The following is a 26489-nucleotide window of genomic DNA, read 5'->3' on the forward strand; positions in this document are numbered from 1 at the left end:
GCACAATCTAACAAGGGTTGTGAGCACCTATTGCTATAAAATGGCATCCATAAGGTTGTAATAAGGTATAATATGAATAAAATTTTAAAGAGAAAAAACAAATCAAAGCATGGAGATCCTAAGATTGGAACATTCTTCATTTAGCATGTATGACTTCTCTCTATAACTAATTATTTGTTCTTTTGATGCAAGAAAAAGTCAGGAAACAGAGGATACAACTGCCAAACAAGTTGTCCACACAAACAGCATCTTCACAATGCCCACTACTGTTTAGTCTTAGTACTTAGTCATTAGGACATGGCCTAGCATCCCTAACCAAACTTCTGTGGGGGATGCCTCCAAATACAAGTAGTGCCCAACTGCTCACAGCTGAACACTTTTTAAATTGTAGAATATGTGGGAGAAAAGGGATGACAACACAGTTCAAAAACACTGCTTACTTTTATTTGTCCTTAACTGTCTACAGGTACTGTAATGTCCCACCACCCAGCTCAGGTCGTACCACTCCTGTGATATGTCTTACTGGAACTGACTCTTTCATGTCCTTCCTCTAACCTCACTTCCTGCAGGCTGCTGGTGCAGCTCCTGATAATAAAGCAATAGATAGAGCTGTAGTTGTAATTACATTTGTTTGCATTGCAAGGGTGTGGTACAGGAGAGGTCAGCAAAACTCCTTCCTTCTATTGCAGTTCTGTAAGGTCTGTAGCTGTTGTACAGTAAGAGTAAGAACATGGAGTTTGCATCTATTTAGCATTCAGTGTTGAAACCTCTTTAGAAATACGATTTATCTAAAAATACAGATTGGAAACTGGAAGAAATAGGTGCCCAACCTCCTGAAGAGCTTCCTACTGGGTCCTAAGGCGCACTTTAAGATATCCAAATACCTTTGAAAAACCTGGTCTTTTATTAATAACATGCAAACTTTTCAGATGTCTGACAATAGGCATAGTTTGTCTTACAGCCATCTATTAAGAGGCCACCAGCCAGTTTTATATAACTTATCAAAAACTAGTCTATATACGCTTGAGCTCCATCTACTGTCTGCCAACTTGTGTACAAACATGAAGCTATTTTGTAATGCCTCACCTGTTATTTTTTCAATTTATTCCTTGTATTGGAATAAAAATAAATAAATAAATAAATTTGAAAAGGCGTAAATTTACTTTTTTTTTTTTCAGAATTAGTTCCAAACTTCTGGCTCATATTTTCTTCTCTTTTTAGCCGACATAACTGTCATTAGTCTAACTTCAGCTATACTTGACACAGTACAGTTCTCTTGCATATAAAAAGGACCCATTTAATGCAATCGCTAGCTGCAGATTTCTTCTTCTAAAAATCTCTCCAGTCCTATCAAAATAAAGTGTTTATCTGAGATTTACTCCAATTTCAACTGTAACTCAAAAAAAATAATTATATACACATATATTTTACTTTGCCGAGGGGAGGCACCTTAAAATCAACCTTCTATTGAAAACTCCCAAATATCCAAGAATACTTCCCTTTTATAGAAGGAGGGGTTTTGGTTGTGTAACACTTAAAAATCAAATCCACAAGTCATTTGGGCTCTGCTGGAGCTCAGTTTTTCAAACTCTTTAGCAGCATGTATGAGTTTGGAAAGGCCTGTTTCCCTCATACATTTTTGCGTAATACACTTTGATGAAATTGAAACAAAAGCAGCAAGCTCACCTCAGTTCATATGCTCCCTTTCAACATTTTCCTAATGGAAAGATTTGAGGGCAAGGAGGCAAATGACCTCAGCGTATTCTAGATAGCCAACATAACATTATATTCTCTCATTCACATAGGTGCTTAGTTTCTAATAGTATCTGACATACAAAAACCACAATCAGCAAATCCTGCTCCTCTGAGAACACAAATTAATAGATGGTATCTCTACTGAAATATACTTCTAATGTTCCTTCTGCTGCCTTCTCTACAGGCCAACCTATAGCCAAACAGTATGTCAAAAAGAGGCAAGATTGTACAGACATGCACAATATACCAGTCTTACCCTAATTAGTTTCTATAAACATAGCTCCGAGAGATTAGGAGCTTCACCTCCATACACTTTGTCAGGAAGAGTACCTGAAATGCTCTTTAATAATTTGACTTCAACAAGCTATATACTCACTCCCCCTTGTGGTTTATGTATTTATATATGTTTAAAAATCAACTTAAGTCGGGTGCCACTATGAAGGAGTTAAATATAAACATTTTCATGTGCCAATCAGCCTTTGCTATTAGCCCACCCACAAGATAATGAAAAGGACCCAATCACATCTATAACTGTCATCTTCAAAGCACAGTTCCTGTGGAACAATACTGAAAACCCAAAATGAAAAGTATTCTGCACAAAGGACACAGCTCAGTAACAGTTAAGAACAGATCAGCACTAAAGATGGCAGACTGCAATCAGGTCTCTCTTCTGTTCTGCAGAGTTCAAATATCTCACTTGAAAAGGATTAAATTTTATCTGCACTCATACCATTTATATATGTATACACCTATTAACATAGATATATAAAAGACTACTGTAAGTTATAAGAATTCCAGCTGATGCCAACACACAGCAAGACACCTTTTTCTTCTTGTGTCAATAGACACAAGTGTTTGTACAGAAATTGAAAATGGAAAGAAAACTAAACCCGCTTTACAACTATATTTAGTTTTATGTTCTCCGCTCAAATCTTCAAACACTTTTTATCATGCACAGGGTTGCTCTTACCAAGAATACTTAAAATGTACACTGCAGTTGAGGTAGGAGAAATTAGACACAGTGAAGGTATGATTCAGCACGTTTCTTTCTTCCCCATGGGAAGCACTTTTGTGGGAAATGGCATGCTCTTTTTTAGCAAGTAAGCGAATACAGTGCCTACTGCAGTGTAAAGGATTGGGTACGGGATTACACAGGAAAGCACTGTTTTTTCCAGAAATGATCCGTCCCTTCAACAACCACGATATCTGACAGAGGTATGCAGTAACTCCATTTGCAATGAAAATGAATCACAAATCAAGAAGAACTAGACAATGTCTTAAAAGTAAAAAAAAACACCCATTTTTCCCCCTTTCTTTGAAACATAAATAATCTTCATCACCTACTACTATTTCTTTTCACTGACACTATCATTTTGACTTGGGGATAACATAAATAGCAATCTGTAACTGTCAGCATTTGAAGGCCATAGGCATTAATATTTTGGAGAAAGTTTTTTTCACTTAAATCCAAGTTTCACACGATCTCTAGAGACAAAATAAAATTATTCATAATATGAAAGCTAGGCTTTTCTCTGCACCTCAAAATTTCTGGCGACCTGTCAGATTCAGGTTTTTCCAGTTAACATTTCTCATCTGTGAACATGGCTCGATAATAGTCATTGATCTAACAAAGATACTGAAAAGATCAACTAAGTGTCTACTGGCACCAGAAAAAATAGTGCAGTGTAATTTTATAGATGGTTTTCTACTCAAAGCTTATTGCAATATCAGTGCATTCAGTAGCTTGCGATGACTCCAGAACAGACATAATTTAAGAGTTAATGAGTGATAATATTCAAGTACTAGAATACGGACGTCAACAGGGTCAAATTTATAATGAGAGGCTAAATGTAAGGTTAATCTTTAGCATGCTATTAGAGAGAATGCATGCTGCAAAAAGACCTATCAATATTTTAGATTTACCAAAGCACACTAGGCACTACAAAAGCTGTTCCACATGCAAAATACCCTAAACTCTATTTCAGCATCAGGAAAAGGGAATGCAAGAGCCACTGCTAAAAGACTTCACAATAAAGGCCAGAAAAATTAGAAAGTCACTATCCACTTGACTAAATTCATAAGGATTATTATTCAAAATGAAAAAATAAAATAAAATCCCTGCTCTCAGTATGCTAAAACAAACAAAAACACCACCACCACAACAAAACCCAGATCTTAAGAGCTAATCAGGTCATTCAAGAATTAGGGGTTGGGAAAGAACAAAAAGCCCCAGACATTAACAGGCTAACTTAGGAATCACCCTACTAGGGAAACGTGAACTAGGACAGCAGACTGAGAAGAGCATTGCCTTGCACAGCTGTAGAATCACCATTCCTGCATATTTACTGGAAACACAATCTTAAATTTTATTCACCACTTTGTACCCAAAAGACTATGGACTTGCTGACTCAGCCATCTTTTCAGACAGTAACCTGTTGGGTCAAACAAATCTCAACATTGGAAAGTATTGAAGCTTGGGTGTAATTATGGATAACTGCTCTATCAAATGAAACAAGTTTTCATTAATTTCAAATACATGGGAGCAAGATTCTCATAATGATTTTAGGGCAATTAACTACTTAAGAGCTGCTGAATTTCAATTACGTATACAACTCCTAAAGTCTTTTTTGAAAATTTTCTGGGCTGCTGAACAGATTAAAACATCTGTTATAACAATGTCAGTGACACTCTCATATAGAATTTCTCAAGAATTTTTATGATACAAGAGGAAGCATAGATGGTGGAAATCTTTCTTCCTCATTCTTTGCCTCTGTAGAAAAATAAACGGAGTTTTTATTACTATGAAAGTTATAATAAATTATGAAAATTTTGATTTTTAGTAGCCATCTCGATTAAAATACAGGTACAGTGTTTTTTTCCAGCAGAGGGCAGCGTATAACTATCAGTTAAGTCAGCAAGCCTCAAAAAATTAAGGATTTTTTGCACTGTGAGGTAGATAAATTTATATATTTAACATTAGATTAGATCTAACAGTTTCTTAACTTTCTGAATTACACGATTTATATACAAGAGGTAACTGCTGTGGAGTGATGTTTGTGAAGCATAAGCTCCTACTAGGTAGAGAAACATGGAAAAATGTAAATGTCTTAGTAAAACATCATTGAGACCAATGCCAAGGTCAAGCCAACGATCTTCAAGTTGGATACCAATCCCATAGCGACAAAGCAATATGTAAAGTCAAACTTAACTGTATGGGCATACTCCATTTTTCCTTGCTGAAATACTCACCTGATACTTCTACCTTCTGCAATGCTGTTGCCACTACTGCAGTTGCAAAAAGGAAAAAAAAAAAAAAAGACTTACAGAGTCAAAAAGAACATTTGGTGCCTTAGTGTTAGTCAATCCTCCAAGCTCAGATACTTAATGTCTAACAGTCAGACAACTCAGAAACCCAACAAACTTTCCATTCACAAGTCACAACTCGCATCTCAATAGACAAGCCTCTACAGGAGAGTGATACACAGCGGCTCATAAACAGGTATACACTGTACTTGGCAAGTTTTCCAGTGGGGGGATTTCTTTAATATATTTCCATGTCTAAAAAAGGCTTCTTGCAATGCAATCTCAAATGTGATCAGGAAGAACTCTTTCCCAAACTGCAGATATGTGTTATGCTGACAAGGATTTTTTTCTAAACCTTCCCAAATGTACATATACACAAACAAACTTCCCTTTTGACAGTACTCCTCCCAGGTTATCTTCTTGGAACAGCCATTAGAATGATGAGGGTCAAATGCCCCCACGTGTGATTGACATCAACCATATGACGAATTTGTGCAATACAAACTGTGCATCAATAAACCTCATCATGGGATCCAAGTTCCCTGCAGTTGAATTAAACCCACAAAGTACTGTCCTATCTTGCAAAACTAGATATAACCAACATATTGGAATGTCACCAACATTTTATTTTTAGTTGCGTTCACTAAAGCTGTCACAAATGGCAATATGATCTTTGACAGCTTGCTTTATAAAAAAATCAAGGAGTAAAACTAGGGAAAAATGAACACTATGGTGCTGAGAAACATGTATCATTCAGTAGAACATCACAAGGGAATGGCATTTTTCTGCAGCTGTAGCTTCCTTAAACCAGTGACAGTTGATTTTCAAATATGAATCTAAATATAAACTTGCCTCATGACCATGCTCAGCAGACAATCAGTCATAAATTCTGTAATTCTTCTTGTAATGGATTAAAATACATTTCCAAAATCTCAGGCCTTAATAATATTCTGATGAGTATTTCTGTAATTATTAGCACTTTTCCACGGGAAATACTTAAAAGATTTCCATAAAACGAAGAGAGAAATCTGTTTCTTTCTTTCTGCTGTGATACAGTTTTAATGACTATAGTGCAGACTTCTGTCTAGAAGATCCTAAAGTATTTACAGCGCATAGGAATGGAACAGAAAGCTATCTTCAGTTCACACAAATTTGATCAAAACAACTCTCAAGAAGTTCTCCAACACACTCAAAGCTGCCAACACTTGATCATTTCTCCCCTGCAGGAGACTGTTCTGTGGATGCGTAGACTCACGGTGTGGGAGGAACCTGCTGAGACTACCAATGGATCTATTATTTGGCTCATAAAACTTGTAAAAATCTCACAGAATGTACAACGTGCTATTGTGTCTGTAAATCTTTTTCATGACTTAGTTAGCAGCCTGACTCAAAGCAGTCTGGCCTGTTTTTGCTTCTACCATAAAAGGGTTTTTGAAAGAGCCATTTAACTGTGACCATGGTTTCAGCAACGCTGTGAAGACAAAGGAAGGGTTGAAGTCATACAGACACTTCAGTACTCAGACTCCAGCAAATCAGTGCATTTTTTTCCTTAGAACTTGCTTTTGTATAATTAGGTCTCTTTGTATACTGAATGAACTAATACATCAACATTCAAGATGCAGAAAACTGCCATTTGTGAGCTGTACTCTAGATTCAAGTATTTGAAACCACAGCACATCTATAGAGAGCAGCCTATAAAAGAACATCTTCAGAGGATTAATTTTATAATCATGCCTTTTCTATCTTGTATCTTGAACAGAATAGAGAAGGAAAAATAATTTATTTTGCCTTTCCTCCAGCCAGAGCATATCTAAATGCAAGGAACTATTCATATTACTTCTTGTCACCAGATTCTAGCAAGGTAAAGGTTTGCATAAAGAGAAAATTGATACAACTGGCTTCTGAGTTTACCATCAGTCTCTCTGCCCTTTGTAGCAGTGTCTGCATGTAGTCACTACTGCCATGATAAGCACTATGATATTCTTTCCACTGTGAAACAGAGCACATTGAATCAGAAGATAACCATGTTATTTCTTGTACCTGAATTAATTCTGCCCATTCTATTTACCGTAGAATCCAATTCTGAAGAGATGTTGAACACTTCCCAGCAGGAGCATGTTCTGAACAAGTATTGCCTTTCTTATGGGACCCACAACGTCAAGTAGCATGTTTGCATCACTACAGAAACAGTGAGGATTTGCAGCTGTGAAGTTGCTCTGCTTACCTGTTACTATTTTAAAGTTTAAAACTAGCTGTCTTGCAGTTGAAGGGGACTAGGTATGCCTAGGCAAGCTCCCCAATAAGGTCCAGTCCCAGAGCACCAAGGCACAAGCATGCTGATGAGGGTGATGACACTGACAAGTCCTGTGACAGTCCAGCAAGCCTCAGGCAAGACAGGTTAACAGGCCAGATCCAAGGTCCATCCAGGGCTTCCCACTCAGCACTCCAGGAGTGAGGCTCAGGGCAGGCACACCTAAGATACATCTCTCCCCTCCCAACACTGCCTTACTGTTTCTCCTAGTTTACTTGTTCTATCAGCCTCAACCCTAACCTGGGCACCCCTCCATTTTCCTCAACTATGAACACCCACACAGGGAATTCTAGCCGCAGAACCCAGCTGACTTTGGAATATCCTATTCAATTTGTTGCTATTGGCTCTCTTTAGTTTCTTCATCACCTCAACTCTAACCTAAAGCAGAAATATACACATCTGAGAAATTCACATGTCCACATGGAACAGTTACAGAAATACCCTATAGTCAAGGATAATCTGTATTTCTCAGATCCTTTACGGAAAATTAGCATCTTCTAAAAGACAGAGAAAAGAAGTCAGAAATTAAATAATCCCATATTTGAGAGACATGACTTGTAAACCAGATTTTTGTTTTCTATGAAATACTATTCATTTAAATTAACCATGATAAAAGGTGCTAATTCAGTGGAAATTACAGACATGCAGCACTACAAGAGGCTCTCAGTACGGAATCACATCCCTAAGGTTTCTTCCAAAGTTTCTATATTGCCAAACCAGGACTGACTTTTGAATAAAATTTATGAATGCTCCAGAGTGTTTATGATTTACACTAACAAAATAGGTATTTATATATTTTAAGCAGTTTCATCTTGTACAAAAGGAAAACAGAATATACAGTTTTGCCAGGATTCCACTTACTTTTTGGATCAGAAGTAAAATTTTTAACTATAGTGTTAGTAAATATATTGCTAAAACCATAAACCTGAATTTTTGTAATTTTTGCAGATATGTTCCTTCCCAAGAAATGCATAAACAAGAATATGGATTCTTTTAAATTGTTAACAAAGATCAAAGTCACCATGTAACTGAGAAGAGGCCCCAATATCAAAATGCAGTCTACCCCTGAAACATGATGTCCACTAAAGCATGCAGAAAACAGTCTGACATTTATAATTAGTTTATCTGTAACAAAAGATAGACTGAAGCACTATTTAACTACAAAGAACTGGAAAGACTCTGGCAGTGCTGGTTATATACCGAATGAAATATGTGGAGGGTAAGAACTGTTACCTTACCTTAACATACTCCAAAGCAGGATCCAGAATATTCTGATCTCTGTAAGAAAACGGGGCAAGAGGAAGGAAGAAAGGACACAAAAACAAAAACAGAAAAAAATGGTGAGTTCAGATATTTCTCATCCTGAATAGATATTCACATGAGCAATAGGCTACTAGATCATGTTAAAATCCTTGTTAAAAAATGCCCGTGTATCTAGATGGCCTATTTAAACTTTCAACTAATTTATAAACCACTGATTCCTCCTAGAAAATCAGTACTAGTAGAAGAACTACTATTAATTAATTTGGGAAATAAAGATCATTATCCATTTTTAAACAAAGTAAAAACAATCTTATAAAAAAAACACTCCAAAAGATGGCTGATAATAGTTATATGCCACCTAAAACATATCAAGTAAAGGGAGAAATCTCTCGAGCTTTCAAATTTATTTCTTTACTTGTATTGTTTTCCTATTTAAGTTACTTATAATGATAGCATTGCTAACAGAAAAAAGCTTGTTATGTCAATCAAGTTTGCCACACGGACAACATAGGCCCTATAAATTTAGAAAGAGAACCCTGTTCAGTGAAAGTTATGATGATATTATATTGGAAACTTACTAATAAGCTTTAGATATGTAGACATGGGTTACACTAGAATCAGCCAACTCAGAATACTGTCTCTAAATTTACTGTGTTATCTGAAATGTAATTGCGTATCACTTGAAACTGTTATTGTTTTATACTCAGTTTTAAGTTTGGCTCCCTCACAACTTTTAATGCAGAACATTAAAGAACAGAACTCTCCTGCTTCTCAGCCCTGCCTCTAAGCAGTCTTGCAATATGATGGTGCTCAGCTGTCCATGTTGAAGCATGGGTTGCAGTTTCACATTATCCCAGTATTTATCAAGGGTCAAATTCCATTCCCAGTTTAGTTTCAGAAAAGTAACAACAATGCTGCCAAGCCCAGTGGAAATAGAATTTGGTCCATTTGAAACATTTTCCTAGACAATGTATAAAGAAGGGGCATTTTGGTAACCATATGCACAGAAAATACGTAAAAACATACCAGAGAAAACAGGAGTGAAGTACAAAGCAAAAGGAAAAGGAAGCTGCTAACAATTAAAATGTTTTCTTTTACAACAGTTTGCAATTTGGCTGGAAAAAAATGCCATTCTTAACCAGGTCAGCAAAGTCCATAAAGTCTTCTCAAATGATCTGTGGAAAGTTGTGCAAATACTGAACACTTCCGAAAAACTGAAAAAGTCTGCAATTTTGCTCATCAGTAGGCTGTGGAATCTTTCAGAAAAAGGATCTAACAGCACTGTGTATGCAACAAACTTCAAAAGAATGAATGTGAACCTGAGACTAACAACTAGTTTACTTGCTCACTTCAGCAGTGAGAATGTTTTATGGTCTGCATTAACACTCTACTCCTGCAGACTAGCCTTGCTATGGACTCTACTGTTCCCATTGTCAGATACAAGCCAATGGATTTTTATGACATCAAGCCAAAGTAAAATAAATGAAAGAGGCAGAAACACTTTAAGACAAAACAGTCTATTTACTGCCGTGTAAAACATAGAAAACAAGAGAAAGAGAGAGAAATCTACATTTCTTTCACTGTACTCACTCACCTTCCACACAACAGAAGTGCCTTGAAAAATTTGGTCTTAGCAAATGGATGCTGTAGCAAATTTCTTCAGAAGTACTAGAACGCTTAATCTGGTAAGCTGTTATACAACAAAATGTAGCAAACCCTGCAATTCACGACCAGCTCAGGTTTATATAATAGGATATTCATGCTGGAGCTCTCCTCACCTTTCTCCCAACAGATCTTCCCCTCTCTCCCACCTTACCTTGGTGTCTAACTTTTCATCTTTGTGCAAATATTTGAGCTTATTTTCAAGGAATGGTAAATTTCTGCAATAACTAATAGTAAAGATTAATTACTACATTTTCCTATCATTCAATTCCACCATAATATGGCCACATTAAACAGTTTGCCAAAATAACTAGGAAGTGATCACAAAACTACCTCCTGAATCTCAGTTCTCTGTTAGCAATGATAATGTGCTCCTTTATGCTGTATGCTCCCAGCAAAGAAAATCTATAATGTCAAGACCCTTCAGAAAAAAGGCTCAGAACAAAGGCCTTTTCCTTTTTTCTTGTAAAGCATATTAATAAGAAGGGTGAAGCCACAGCCTCATTTTTTTGTATTGGATGATATTAAAAAAATACAATGCACTTTCAGATAACTACCAGACCAGATGAAAGGTACTTGCAGGCTCTGCTACTTCTCAAAATCAATGTGATTGAAGGTTTCTTGCAACAATACTGAGCTTTTCATTTTTCATCAGATTTTGTTGGATTTCAAGAAATGCTAATACTAATCTTCATAATGAGCTTGACTTTACATCTTTGTTCATCTGTATGTTTACCTACAATATGTATAAAGCAGAGTCAGTACGTAAGTCAACCATTAGTGTATAAACTGTGGGTTCACAGGTTAGGTTTTATTGTACATTTTGGCTTCCTAATAATCAGACAGGCCCTACTTCCACTTAGACAAAAAGCCTATATAATACAGAAAGATGTCATCTGGAAGACACAGGTGTTTTCAGCACACCTCAAAGTAAGGCATTGGGTAATGGCTGCAGTATGACACAGCACTGACTTCATGCTCTTTTTATACTCAGTCTGTCACAGAAAAAGAATATAAGAAAGGGATATTCGGTATTCACACCAACGTCACCTCATTTCAAGAGGCAAGGAACAAAGACTCACTCTTTTTTTTTCAGTCTGTGTTTGGCTACAGAAGAAAAAAAGAGAAAGGAAAAAAAAAAGCCTGATGATACACATAACATGCACAAGGTCTGTGTGGAAACTAGCAGAATAAACACTCCTCCAAGAACAGTTCACCTGTACAAGAAATCAATCATCAAAATCTTAGCCTCCACCATCCTAAGGACGTCCTGGCCAAAAATACATTCTTTCTTGAGCTCCCTTGTTACACCTGAAAACACCTTTCTCTCTTCTGGCTGACCTTGCAGGCACATAACCCTTCAATCTCTCCCTCCAAGGGGATGGAATTCAGATGTTATTGGATGATATTCTTCCACTTCCCAACACACCTGACAGCCAAATGTGTGGGAAGAATTTTTAAAAATACCTTTTGAAGTTGTCAACATGAGTTGTCATCAGTTAAAAGGAAGGAAAAAAATCCTTGTAAACTACTCAAATCATACTTCTGGTATGACAAACTAAATACTGCCATACTGCCAGCTTCAAAATATGCATTGATTAAAGACAATGAACAACTGAGCAAGAGAATCTGTTAAGGAAAATATTTAAGTCTGAATAACTAGTCACTTAGAAATATATTTGATAAAATTATAATGTACTTGCAATTAATACTACAGCTGAAAAGAGTCCAACCCCAACACAAATTATTCAGTCCAGTGGCTGCAGAATAGCCAGGATTTCAGTAACTCAGAAACATTCAGCCTTTCTTTTTCTGTACTCTGAGGTTTATTCAATAGTTCTCTAGCACTGCTTCAATAAAGAATCTTTACACAGATATATCCTTTAATACTTTGCTGCTGATTCTAAGAAAACCTCCATCCTTCTACAAAAATTGTACATGACCTCCTGTCCTCATTGCTGCTGTGAAGAGCCCTGCAACATACAGACCTGGACAGATTAAGCCATATTAATCATCTGCTTTCTCCAGGCCTTTGCCATCCTCACAGCCACACTTAATAAAGTAACTGTGCTAACTTTAACAAAATTTAAGTGTAGACACAACAGTATTATCAGAGATGCCCAAATCCTCCCCATCATTCAATGATCAGATAGATATTCTTACATTTATGAAAACTGCTGAATGGCCCTGAAGCAGCTCTGTGCTACAGACACACTTTTATAAATCTATTTGTGGGGAAAAACATTAGGATGAATTGCCAATACTTGATATGTGAAAGCATGTTTCTTCACTGTAAAGTGACCTTTGATGGGAACATTTTCAAAAGCATCTCCTTTCTACTGTGTTGAAAAAGTGAGGCTGAAAAGAACAATCTTCTCAACAGGGCCAAGACTGATGCCTGACAAATCAGTGTGAAGACAATGCAGGCTCAAAGGGAGCCTGAGAAACTGGTGCATGGCTGCTTAGGTAGACAAAAATATTATAGAGATCAAATGGGATCAAATGTCTCCTTCAATTTGTCTCTGAAATCTTTTCACCTATGTAGATTTAAACAATACACAACTACTTAAGTATGAAGGTACAAGTTTGAACATGTTAAACATACTGTGTTTAAGTATACATACTGTAGACTGATGTTATTTGTACTGTAAACTAGGGTAAGACCCAGTGGTTTTATCCTTGGGCAGCTTCTGCTTCACACACACACTCCTACTATATTCCTAAAGCCATTCCACACTTCTGTCTACAGCTCCACAACACTATGGACATGACTCATTCAAACACCAGTGGAAACAAGTGCAAACTTCTATGACTAACTGCATAATGACCTGCAGTTCACACAAGAACAGGAGGGAATCTTCAGTAATTAAATCTCAGGAAAAGATAAAATATCATCTTCTCTGGAATTAAATAAGATCTTCACTCATTCATATTTCTTCAGAATGTCCCTGCAGAGCTAATGTTGTTACAGCCATTTGCTTTCACCATTTCCACTTGCTGCATCCCTCCACTTGCTGCATTTTACCTATCACAGCAGCAAAATCTACTGCTTTCTACTTTTTCCAAGTCACTCTCTACTTCTGAACCACATACAGTACTGGTATCCACAAAAACCCAAACTAGGCACTTCTATTTTTTTATTTTCCTTAACACTGAGGAGTCCCAGAGCCAAAGCTTTGTTCTTTAGAGCTATTCTTAAACATTCTTTTTCCAAGACTGTCACAATGTTGTGAAAGCAGTGGCTGGGCAGCAGGACTATGGCTTATCCAAACAGTCACTGCTTCTATACACTTCTCTGTATGTGTGCTGTAATCTGTTGATTTATACCTCTAGCTGGCAATTCTTTACAGTCAGTACTTTAGTTACTGTAGTTGTTCAGGATCCAGTTATTCAGATTTTTTTAAACAATTTTAAATCACTTAATCTCAAAAAAATTGTCACACACTCAGTAGTATCACGGATTCTTCCAATTCATCTGAATTTCATGTAAATCTATGTAAAAAACATTATTCACAAAGCACAGTTGTCATGTGGCTGATGTGTCTTTCAGAAACGTGTATTTGAACTGGAACATAGGAAAGTTAATCCCAAGAAGATGGTGGGAGGAAGAGCTCTCCTCCCTGTCTATTCCCTTACCCCAGTTTAAGAAGCTCACTGTATCAGACACCTCTCTATACAGGATGTTGTGAGCAAGCATCAGCAATACATGATACACTCCTCTGTTTGACATTGACATCCACTGGGGATATTCTTCTCAATTTCATTGATTTCCTCCACACTAACAGATCAGAAATTTGTAACCCTATATTACAATTAATTGCTCATCTCCTCTCCTCCTCATCGAAATAGATTGTATTTTGACAAGTGTGCCCTCCTGAGCTGCAACAAACTCAGCCCAGGACTCCAAAAACATGCAACCTTATCACCACTTGGCAAACAAACTGTGGCTTCTACAATACTTTCAGAGGCCAGCTTGTTTTGCTAACAAACGTTTCTTGCTGGAAAGTAAAAGTACAGCTACAAATTGCAGTTTCTGCCAGTGTACGACAGATTGATGGGTGCATGGCAGCAGACACACAGTTAGTAAAACTTTTCGTAAAGAAATGGTCCACCATAATTATAAGCACAGCTGCCCTAGTACAACATTGACATGTTCTCTTCTCATTTATCGTGTTTTTGAAAAGAATGTCACTAAAATGATTGCTGCCCTCCTTCAAAAAGATTTATACTTGAATTAAGCACCTAAGCACAGGTGGGGGGAAAAATGTAGTTGCCTTTTTGCTATGTAATTTTTAACTGAAAAGAGAACTGTAAAGAAAACCATCATATTTATCTGCAGGACTGGTGGTTCTTAATAGCAGGTACCAACGTACTGTTGTTATGTCCTGCAGTAATCATGGAAAGCAGAACTTTATTCACAGCATAAAAGGAGTGGAAAGAAAAATAAACGGTTACATGCGGACAGGAGGTAAGATGAGGGATGGTGAAATAAAGTACCATTAGAAGAAGCAACACAGTACTTGGTACATACTTGGCAGCAGAAGAATCTGTCCACACAACAGACTGAGGGGCTGGAAAGGGAAGGCAGATGAGTCATACCAGAAATGAGCCCCGAAAGTTTAAGGTTAAGAAGATCTGATTCTGAATATAAGCAGAGAACATTAGGTACTCTCTGCTCATACAACAGAGCATTGCTTCTACCACAAATGTCTATCAGCTTTAGTGGATGGCTAAGCTCCATCTCTGTGAAAGCATAGCTGAGACTTACAGGTGTACATGTGAATGGTCAGATCAAGAAAAACAATGGGAAACTTCTAGACAAAAAGCATGAAGCTTTGGCAACTTCTAAGGAACCCTTCCTTTTGAGAAAGCATTTGTCTGCACATGGGAGAAGTCAAAAACATATTCAGTAGCTCTAAATTTACTATGCTTGTCTTACTCCTGTGAAAAAACACAACCACAAACAGTCTGTTACAGGTCTGTTACAGGAAAATAAAACTCATACTAAGAGGAAATGTCAAGCATTACACCAAAACCAATTATTTTTACTTCAAAAATTATGTGCTTTATAAAAAGTTCCTCCCCACCTTAAAACAACAATTCAAAGGGAACCAAAGTTCCATTAATGGCTTTATAACTCAATACCAACACCTTGCTAACTTCCAAACGTACTGCTCTCCAAGGACAGTTCTGCAGAGGACAGTGGATCTCTTTAGCTTTCTGTTGATAAAGTTGTCCTACTGATGTCAGTGGTACTAGTCAGTTTAAAATTGAACTTTTTTTTTCCTGGACAGTTATTTAAGATGCTATCACATATTTGAGAGAAGTATATGTTTCACCCAGCTCAATGTGCAGAGCCTTGAAGATCAGAAATATTAAAGAGTACAGAACATCCTAAATGACCAGATAAACTAATCTTGTCTGAAATAACTCTCAACTGCGGCCAACAGAAAGTCCAATGTTAGATGATAGCGCTTTATCTGAAATTACAGGGAAAAAGAGCTGACACAGGAAAAACAACAAAGTTTGCTGATCAGTACTCAAATTAAAATAGACTGAAGTCTGGCTAAATATAAAGCTGGATACACCTACCATACTTTCAGAACCACGAAGAGTATTCTTAGTGCTTGTATATATATTCTTTGGGCTAGTCTATAAACACCTCTTAGTTTACAGGATGTTTGTGACATTTTGATCTTTTGCAACAGGGTTCAGTGAGCACTGGAAGGTGTTAGAGATTGCTTACCCATTTTCTCAGTGAAAGAATGAAGCTCACCCCAACCTACCCCTTACCTGTCCTACACCCAGCAGATTCAAAAAATATGTATCTTTTAAATCTACCGACAGATATGCATTTGAAGATTTTCTTCTTTAAATAAAGACATCATAAAACAAGGTCAAGGTAATTAAACATGGGTGAGCTATGGATCAGGTGTCAAAGGGAAATTCCAGTTGTGCTTTATTTAGGATTAATTGTCAATATCAGATAAAAAAATATTACAAGTAGCTTTACAAGCTAAAACAAGAGTTCTCTCATAAAACAGAATAGCTTTCAAGAGCTCAGTTACTTCTAATTTTGGCCATTGAATTATTTCCAAGAGACTCAAAAAAATCACATACAGACTTTCTCAAGAAACCTTTTTTTCCCTCTTAAACTAGCACAGTTGTGCGTTCCCAAACCAAATAGAGAACACCATCTTCCTTTATTGAAAGCCGACAAAATACTATTTTCCAAGTTTTCAGAAGTGACTATCATGTTTTTCCATCTTCATCTCGTGTGGTTTGTTTTTTTCCTGAAACATTTGCATGAAGTAGCTACTGAAACATTAGAAGAATGCTTTTGTACATCAGAATTATATTTTTCTATGTTAATCCAGAAGAAATCTAAAAATTCCACAAAGACATACTTTTCTGGTTGTAAAACTATAAAAACCCAACAGAACATAATCCTACAAATAAACAACTATACATATATTCCATCTTAGCTACAGAGCAATGTAATTAGTTAGCTATCACGTAAGACAGGCGAGAAGTTTCTGGAAATCAAGAGTTCCATTAGGTAACCATACAATTTACCTTCTTTCCCCATTCTCCTTGCTTTGTCCTATTTTTTTGTCCCACAAAATAATATGTTTATATAAATAAATATGCTTATTTATATAAATACATTTGATTAAAGACTATATTACTCATTCTGAATTATCAAAAATGTTACCATAATTATGCTTTTAAAATTAGATGTTATCAAGCTTAAAGCTATGGACATGCCTGAGTCAAAGTTCAGTATAATCAGATCCACATGCACATGAACACTGCAGTCCTAATGACTGCTAGTTCTGGTGTGCTGACGCCAAATACAGCACCAGAGTTGAACAATGCATCATGAAGAAGTTTGACTAAAACATGTGTTCACACATTTTTTGTAAACAGCATTAAAGCAATGAAAGACTGACTCTTAATGAGAATATCCTTGTAACATTATACATATGTCCCTACAAGAATCAAACTATTACAGGGCTGTTTTCATAAAACACAGATAATGTGGACTTCCCTATACCATCAGTCTCAACTAATTTCAATTTGAGTGTAAGTGTTAGAATATATACCTTAGCATATACAGCAGAACTCTTACCACAGGAAAATCTGACTTGCTCTCTCAGTTTTCTTTTAAAATATACTAGCGAATGGTACAGTCACCCAAAGGAGACTCGAGAAGTGACATATTTGCTGTCAAGTTGGCAGTACCTCCTGCTCCAATATAACTGGGCTGTCAGGTTATGGAGCAGACTGTCTAAAGATCTGTTGTTAAAATTAAAGCAAATGGCAGCAGTTGTTAACATAGTATCGCGTGTGTGTTTTAGCAAAGCCACTGGAAAATCAAACACAGAAACAGTACTTGCTGTTATGACTCAAAATATGCAAATTCTATGAATAGGCTAGACTGACAACATCCTTTGAATTTCTTATCATTTCAAAAGCTTTGTTTTCATTCTGATTAGGCAGAACTTCTTGACCTTTTCTTCGCAAGCATTCCGTTCTTACTCTTACAGCTTGTGCAGATGTGTTCTTCAGAGGACAAAGAAAGTTACCAGTTACAAGTATTCTATATTTAATATAGAAGTTCTGGTCTCCCAAGAGAAAAAACACCTCTTGCATATCACGTTTAGTAACTGCTCCTGGGAAGGAAGGCATAAGAAAACTTCTAGGTATACCACCATATTCTTTTAATGGTAGCAACCATGGCTGCTTGGATTCTCTAAAAGTACGAGAATCAAAGAAGTAAATTATGTTAAGAAGTCAGTTTGTGTAAGCAGGCGTCTCAGAGGTCATTGACAGCAGAATACTGAACATGTTGAGGTCCTTTTTTCTTTCACAAGTAAAAGGGATATAGAGAAGAAAAAATTATTTTCAAGTGAGGAGAAAGTTTCATCTCGTATGCCACAAGCAAAAGCATACAAACAAAAACCACTGTACACACACAACCCCATATAATTAGAACTGTCATTCCCTCATGAGGTTTGAGAACATATCTTGTAACTGAAAAGCAAACTGTGCATGCTTTTTCAGAAGTTGTTATTCGGTTACCTTTTCCTCAACCTTTATCTCTGTCACCCAAACAACTTGACACTCGCTCACCTTTGTGCCTTTAATAAATTCAATGCAATACAGTGGATCTTTCTTACGTTAGCTGAAAAAAATGTCCCATTTTATAGACCTAAATATCAGAACAAACAAAGCTATTCACAAAATTATTTTTTGTGGCAATGAATATTGGTGGTGAAGACAGATTCCCAAAACAAAAGCTACCTATGAAAGCAGAATTCTTTCTCAAGAGTCATGGATATAACCAGAAGTTAGGCAAGGACTACTACAGGAATAGTATGATGAGCGTACTTTGGGTTCTACAGAGTCTTCAAGAACAACAGCTCACACACAGCTCTAGGTAGGGGGCAGCTAGAGTACCATTTTCTCCTTTCCTCCACACTTCATCCCTGTAAGCACTGAATCCAAATCCAAAACAAGTTTGACCAGTTTGATTTTCTGGTTAAAACTGCTCTGTTACAACAATGCAAAGGGCCATTTCAAAGCAATTCAGTGATTTCTGATTCTTTATTTAAAAAGTTTCCTCCATGGGAACGGTATAGCACCACCAGTACAAAAAATGTACCTTTTAAAGGTTCAGAGGCAAGACCTAGTCCTTGAAAATTATTGTTGCAAAGCTCCACAGATGTCTAAGAAAGACTAAATATCCAAATCACTAAGTCCCACAGACACAGTGGCATAGAAGGTAGTTTTAAACAGGCATTCATATTTAACCTCCCATACTGACTGATCTTACTGGAAAAGGGAAATTATGTTGAAGCCTGAGATATTAAGTCAAAAAAGAAATTCTCAGAATTCCTGAAATCTATGCATCAGATTCCCACACAACCCCAAATATTGCATGTTTCACATTGTTTTTTTGTTTGTCTCCTCTCATCAAGAGCTAAACTGAGTACAAGCGAAGAAATCAACTTCCATTAGCACACAAAGTTGTAATAAACATCTGCACCACTAACTAGACATTTAGAGGTTTAGAGAAATATCTAATAATTCCTACACAACAAGCAAATGTAAATTAAGGTTTTACAAGTACCTGGCATGGAGTTTGCTGCTCTTTCCATTTAGTAGAGGATACTCTTCTATGACATCCTGTATAAAAGGTGGCTGCTGCCGGTGTGTTCTGGTGTATGGTAACGTTCCCATGTGGCTAAATATATCACAGGATCTAACAGGAACTGTCCCCTTCTTTTTCCTGGGGAGAGTGCCATGGATAGAGATGTCTTGAAAGGAGTCTGAGCGATGCTCAGCTAGTGAGGGTTTGGTGGTCAAAAGGTCCATGGAAGAAGCTAATGATAACTGATGATTCACCGGGACATTTCTGGGAAGACTTGCAAATTTCCCTGCAGCTATCATTCTTGGTTCTGGAAAAAACAAAACAAAACAAAATCATAGCACATCAATCAAAGCCCCATTTTAATGGAAATTAAATACCACAATTAACAAAAGCACTTAAAACTGAACTTCTGCTTTGCTTTAAGGCAGTCAGATACTTCAAGAGGTAGCCTGTATTATAATCAAGTCACGTTTGCTCCCAACTGCATGTGTCAAGCATGTGCGTATCAACTTTTACATACATGAGAAGTCACAATAAAAAACAACTGATCTGAGCACATATGCAACACCAGACCCTGGACTATTCTCCATTTTTCTGTATGAGGTTCCTCTTTTTTTGCTTATTCACATCCTCTGAGGAGTCAGACATCAACTTAGAGTCATTAACAAAAAGCAAAATTTTAAGAGCATTTGGGCAAAAATAAAAGGGCACTCTACAGCTTGGTTTGGACACTTCTAAATCCAGTGGCTGGCACACTGTGAGGAAAATACTTCCTGTAAAGTCTTGCTCAAGTAATAAATCTAGCAGAGAACTGGTCACATATTTACAACAAGCTGAAAACTAAAGGGCTCTACCCGAGAGATAAAGGCAGGAACAGATTACTGGAATTCTCTTCTGCAGCATGCACAGACTGCTGGCTCAAATCATTGCTGACATTAGGGATTTGCATAGCTGTCAGTCTCTTGTTCCATCAGTTGTAACCTGCTGTACAGTACAGGTTTTTCTGTTGTCATGAGCAAAAAACTCTGTGAGACAAACACTTCAGGCACATTAACAGATCCCTGTGCTCGTCCTCAAAAAAAAAAAAAAAAAAAGCTCACTTCACTTCACAGTGTTACATGACAGAAGACAAGCTGCCTTATCCTATCCAGGTACGTTAGACTGCAAAAGCTATTCTATGGAATGAAGGTCATAAAGTCAACTAATCCCACATTATCTGAGCCAGGTACTAGTCAACCAGGTGTCTCCTATGAAAACTAGAAAAAGTGCAAGAGCAGCACACACTGATATGAAATCAGAAGCCAGGAAAGCTTTTTGGAGATGGAAGTTAGAAAGAATCTGTTCTGACTTTGGTCTAGTTTCATGTCAGAAAAAAAGAGTAGTACCTCGAAGGTCCAACATCCTGGAAGTCAGCTTCTTAAAGCTACACAAGAATTCCTCTGGTTTGGAGAAATGTACAGGTGTTGCAACAAAAACATAGCTGGCACTATACTCTCCTGCTCCCTTCTCCAGCCTCAGCATCACAAGGACTATGAAAGCGTCACTGCACTGTCACTACTGTTATTTCTGCCCAGAGATTATCATAACAGGCTTAGTTTTACACTAAAGCTGATGTCAAATCTATGAAAGAATTCTGTCAGCTGCACTGAAGAGAGATTCACAGGCTAGGTAAAGTTTCCAGACTTCCACCACAAACCCCTTCCCATTTCTTCCTTGTTGAAGGCCCTACAATAAATATTTGCTCATGATAAGAAACACTTAGATTATGATTTTTTTCATCTTCAAATCTACCAAGACTCTCAACATAGCTGCTATATACTTTAGTAGAAAAGCCTCTGGAAATAGCATCTCTTGTCAGAGAGAGAATCTGTTTGACCTCGGTCATGTTTCTTGTTGAAAAGCGTAGAAAAGAGCTGAGAAGTTAAAAAGAAGTGAGATTGTTAGTTGTGTAGATCCAAATACAATTCAAAACCCTAGAGAAACCAAACCACACACTCACCAAAAATAATTATAATAAAAATATCTTTATCTTAAATTATCATATGGTCCCTTGATGTGAAATACTAAGTCACCTCTCCATTTATCAATTGCCTTGAAGACATAGTTTCTGCTGGTTAGTATTAAAAATATCACAATTACTTTCAAAACAAAACAAACAAAAAAAAAGTGTTGTAAAGCCAGGCTTGTATTACAATTGTATTGCATCTATCATTAAGCAAAACAACTGGTCCAGAGGGGAAGCTCTAAAATGCAAATGTTTACCACAAGGCTACAATTTCCTAGCTAGAGCAAACTGACAGAGCTTATTTCCAGTAAATTAATTTATAAATTAATTTATTATTAGAGAGGAATAATAAAATTGATCTCAAGCAATATGGGGGGGGGGGGGCGGGGGAGGAGGAGGGGGAATAAGCTCCTTATAATTCACACAATCATTTGAACACTCAACCTTTTTGTGTTTAATGTAGTAAGGAAGCAATCGTCATTTATAAATGGCCTAAAAAATGGAGGCTAGCTTGCTCATATGGCACAAATGTATTGTTATTCTCCTATTTTGGGGCTGCAAAGATTCTGTATTTAATAATAATATTTTCTTATTGGTTTACAAAAACACACCTCCAAAACCCTGAATTCTGACTATTTAAGTGATTGTTTTATCCAGTCAGCAGGATTTTCCTTGGCCTTTCTGCAAGACCATCACTATGCTGAAATGAAACACGATAGTTCATGTGGATGGATAGCAAAACCAAGCAGGTATAAACAATAGACACTTCAGTTTAATAGCTGATACCAGCTGAGTCCATGATAGGCTTACGATGACAGTACACTCTCAATCACCATGTGTTTGAGGATCCACAAAGAAAGGTAAGTGTTCCTTCTCCTAATTCAATCACAGGATAATTATATCAATCTAATAGGATTCTAATCTGATCTCAGAATTTTTCACCAAATGAATGATGATCTCCTGAAGTACATTATTTTCTTTTTAACCTTCCCTCCTACCAAGCCCTTCTTAAAGAAAACCGAATCTTAAAGAAAACCGAACCAGACACCCTCAGTTATGACCTAATCATTGTACCGTGTAACTCACTCCCTCAATAACATCCTCCAATTCACATATTCAACACCCAACCCTCAAATTCACATCTGAGTTCTGTTTTGAGGAATTGAGTTACAGTTCCAAACCTAAGAAACTCAAGACATTCAAGAACTTGCAATACAGTTAGCCACAATTACATGTGCACAGAAGCTTTGACAATATTTCAAGCAATCCTCCCCTCAAAAACCAAAACAAACAGGTCTGCTAACTTATACACAAGTTTATCTGCTTGCTTATCTGCTCCTATACTAAGTATTCTTCACAAATGTAAACTACGAATTACAACAATTAGCTCGGTAACAAAAGTCTTGCCAAACTGCCCATACATTTTCTTGTATTCAATGTAAACACTGCAGGAGGAAGCCTCCTCAGCTGAAAACTCTGGAATATCTCAAATACTTTAACGTATGATTCAAAGAATGTTTGACTTTGCTAGAGATAGAACCCCTGGCAGTTTTACTCCCTAAGAGACAGTGAACTTTAAATATCTGTCATCACGCAGTCAACAATGGAAATGGTAGAAATTATAGTGGAAGGAGAGACCAAAAGTAACTTAAATGTCCACATTGCTATTTGTCAAAACACAGCATTTAACAGAACAGAGCACTTCAGAAGTCATACACGTTTCCTCTAACTAGATACAAACAAGACTGATTCATGCCACTATACCGGTACAAATGCTGTATGATTTTGTATTTTTATAGAGAATTCAATTTCTCTTTCTTCAGTCTGTAATTAGGGAAAGTATAAGGCAGAAGTATAATTGACAGAAGTCAGATTCTACATTCAGAGAACTGGAGGGCATGAACTGTTTCCAGGTAATTTGTGGTATGTCCTGTCTTTTTGTTATGAATGGGAATGAGGGAACACAAACTAAGTCATCTTTAAAATCAACATGGCCTTTAGGAAACCATATGAGATCAGACGCAGAATAAAATACCTATCTGGTGGGCAAGACCAAACATGAACCAAGCTCTAATCCAATGGGGTGTGCGTCTCTTCACATCATTGCTCAAAACCAAAGAGAACCATATAAGCAATGAAACAAAAAAAAACTTCCTTTGCTCAAAAATAATATACAGAAATCCTTCTGTTTATGTCCTTTTAGCTTTAGGATGCAAACACAAACTTTCTGGCTCAATCTTCACATACTTGCCGATGCAGTTTGCAGTCCGAAGCATTCTGAAGCTCCATTCAACCTGACACGGGTACAAGAACAAGCAGCCCTCCCAGCCCACAACATAGCACAACTGGTGCCAATGGTTGCTACTTCATTGTTTCAGCACACTGGAGCAGGGTAAAGGAAGGAAAAGGAATCTCCACTTTGGCCTCAGAGATTCATGAACAGCATAACAAACAGACCAAGTACATGGTCATGCTAATGGAAGTCTCATAAAAGGGAACTGAAAAGCAATTTCCGAGCTCTGAAACAGACTCTCAAGCTATCTCAAAACTCTCCATTATAACTACATCAGTTTTGGACATTAAAAGATTCACACTTCTCTCAAAGCCTTACTGATCTAACAAGGAGAATCCCCTGGACTTCAGACTCACTTAAGTCTATACCTGTTGCTTATATCACCTGTGGTACAACACTTTATTATATCACCCGTGGTACAACACTTGACTCAGTTTTACCACTGTTTTATCATTATATATATTATGAAGCTAAGAGGGTTGAAAATGGTTTAATACATCCAGTCAAAAACTGCCTTATGTTCTCTAGTCTTTATGGGATGTAGTCAACTTTTATGAAAACCATACTTACTTTTGACACAGTACATTCCCTTACAAGTTTCCTCCATACTCCCTCCCTCCCTCCCAAACAGTAACAGGAAATTATGAGTAGTGGGATATAAAACTCTTCTCTTGCCGTTGAGCTACTTGGTACATTTACATGTGCTACGGATAACCATGTGAGAACTAAAGAAAGCAATCAATTTCAGTGGTAAAGAAAGCCAAGCTCAGGGGAAAAAAAAAAAAAGATCAATTTCCTCAGATTTATTTTTTGTGTAGTAATAGAAAAACTTAGGGAAACACAAAAAGCATGACTGAAAAGCCAGAAAAGTTAATATATTAGGGGAAGAAATGAAGTCAAAACTAAAGCTGCTATAAACTGAAGGCAGATTACGTGTTGATTATTTCCCAAGAAGCAACTTAGAGTCTTTTTCATTTGTATAATAAAAGAGAGATTATTTCTGCTCCTAAAATGGCTACAACCTGTATTTTATGTTTTTTATTTTGTTTGTATTTTAAACAGGATAAACTTCTGCAGTAGCTGCTATAGCAAACAGGTCGCAGGACTTTGAGAAGAATATTAAGGTTCAAGAACCTACAGCCTGTTACGATAAGGAGAAATAGATTGAGAAAGCATACATGACAGTTCAAAGGCTTTAAGCTACTATCAGAAAATGCATGAGTCTGTCAAACATCAAAAACTCTGCACCAGATTACAGACAGGTCAGTGCTTCCAAAGGCTTCTGAGTCATCAAACTCTTCTTGCTCTCCTTCTCTTTCCTTGTATACATGCATACAAGACATCATTTCCCCCATACATCCTTGCACTGTAATCTGACAACATATTTTAAATGTGCTTTATAACTAGTACTCTCACGCAACAGAAAGCACGCAGAACATGAAAAAGTGATCACTGAAGAGTTCTCAAGAATAAACAAGTACAGACCTCATCATTGGGCCTATATTATAAAATTATCTCAGAAACTTACATGCCCAACCAGTCTGCCCAGTAATCCTGAAGCCTTAACTTGCAATAACCATTCTATCCCCATTTTGCTGGCAGAAGCAGACTTCACCAAGTGTCAAACCTAAGCGTTTTTCAGCTAAAGCTTCAAAATACAAGCTTTTGTTCTTCCTCTCATATAGAAAGTCATTTATTTGCTTGCTGCTCTGTTCCTACGATTTTAGTACCAAAAAGAAGAAAAAACGACTCTAACTGCAAACGAAATATTTCAAATTTTTTTTCAGCAGCAAATATGCATTTTATTATATTAAACTAACAGCCAACTTATCTAAATTGCAAATTTGGACAGAAAAAAAGAGCCTTTATATAAGCGCCTGAGATAAAAAAAAAAGTAAAAAAGAAGAGCATTTCCTTTCTCTGTCCTCAGCGAAGTACCTGGGTATCTCAAGCACACCCTTTCTGCAGCTGGGCACCACTCGGCAGGTTCCCGCCGACCCCGCTGTAAGGCAGCCCGCGCCGGGGGCGGAGGCCCGGCCCTCCCGAGGCCCGCCGCCTCACGGCCGCCAGGGCCGGGGCTGCCCGCCGGGACCCGCGGCTGTGGCTGAGCGCCAGCTTTCCGTCCTCCGCTCCGAGCAACGCGCCGGCCCGCAGTTACCGGTCCCACCGCCGCGGCTCCCTTGGGCACAGCCGAGCTTCTGTCGCGGTGCCGGGCGCTCAGGGCGAGCTCGCAGCCAGCGAGCCGGGACGTGCCGGAGAGCCGCCCCGCCGCGGCGGCAGCTGGCGACAACCGCCCTAAAGGGGACTCCGCCGCAGCCTCCCCCGAGCACCCCACCGCGGACCTGGCTCCGCGCCTCTCCACGGGACTCACCTCAGGCACCGCGCCCGGCTGCCGGGCGCCCCTCACCTGCTGCCGCGGGCCGGGCCGCCTGGGGCTGCGGCTGGGGCTGGGGCGCTGCGAGCGGCGGTTGCCGGTCCCGGCCACACCCTCCGAGGCCCCGCCACGCGAGGCGCTGACATGCGGTCACCTCCCCGGGCCCTGTTTCAGGCGTTTAACAACTCGGCTCCTGTAATTTCTGCCACTAAACCAGGGCTGCAAGGCGAAAAGTAACAGTTTCCCAAATGCACCCGCTGACGGACAATTCGGAGTGCATTGCTCACTTTCCACACACTTTTCCACGCTCACTTTTCCACTTTACTGACTTTATCAGACTTCCCCTCATCCTACCATGTCACATGA

The 26489-nt window shown here is 37.9% G+C and overlaps 1 protein-coding gene across 7 annotated transcripts in view; it reads right to left on the minus strand.

The window, feature by feature from the left end:
• The window catches only part of BCAR3 (BCAR3 adaptor protein, NSP family member), a 96755-nt gene that overhangs the window by 27169 nt on the left and 43097 nt on the right, over window positions 1-26489 (minus strand). For 3 of the 7 annotated variants that reach the window (XM_040565618.1, XM_040565619.1, XM_040565617.1), the window contains exons 2-3: window positions 19431-19758; window positions 8608-8647 (exon numbers count right to left, since the gene is read on the minus strand). In XM_040565618.1, coding sequence (XP_040421552.1) covers window positions 8608-8647; window positions 19431-19750 — 360 coding nt within the window. In that variant the 5' untranslated portion in view covers window positions 19751-19758. Of the gene's footprint in view, window positions 1-8607; window positions 8648-19430; window positions 19759-23703; window positions 23810-25687; window positions 25888-25907; window positions 25969-26120; window positions 26284-26489 lie in introns of those variants that run through there. The other 4 variants (XM_040565615.1, XM_040565616.1, XM_040565614.1 and 1 more) reach the window with 4 other exon arrangements.

Source organism: Cygnus olor, chromosome 8 (assembly GCF_009769625.2).
Source record: "Cygnus olor isolate bCygOlo1 chromosome 8, bCygOlo1.pri.v2, whole genome shotgun sequence".
NCBI lineage: Eukaryota > Metazoa > Chordata > Aves > Anseriformes > Anatidae > Cygnus > Cygnus olor.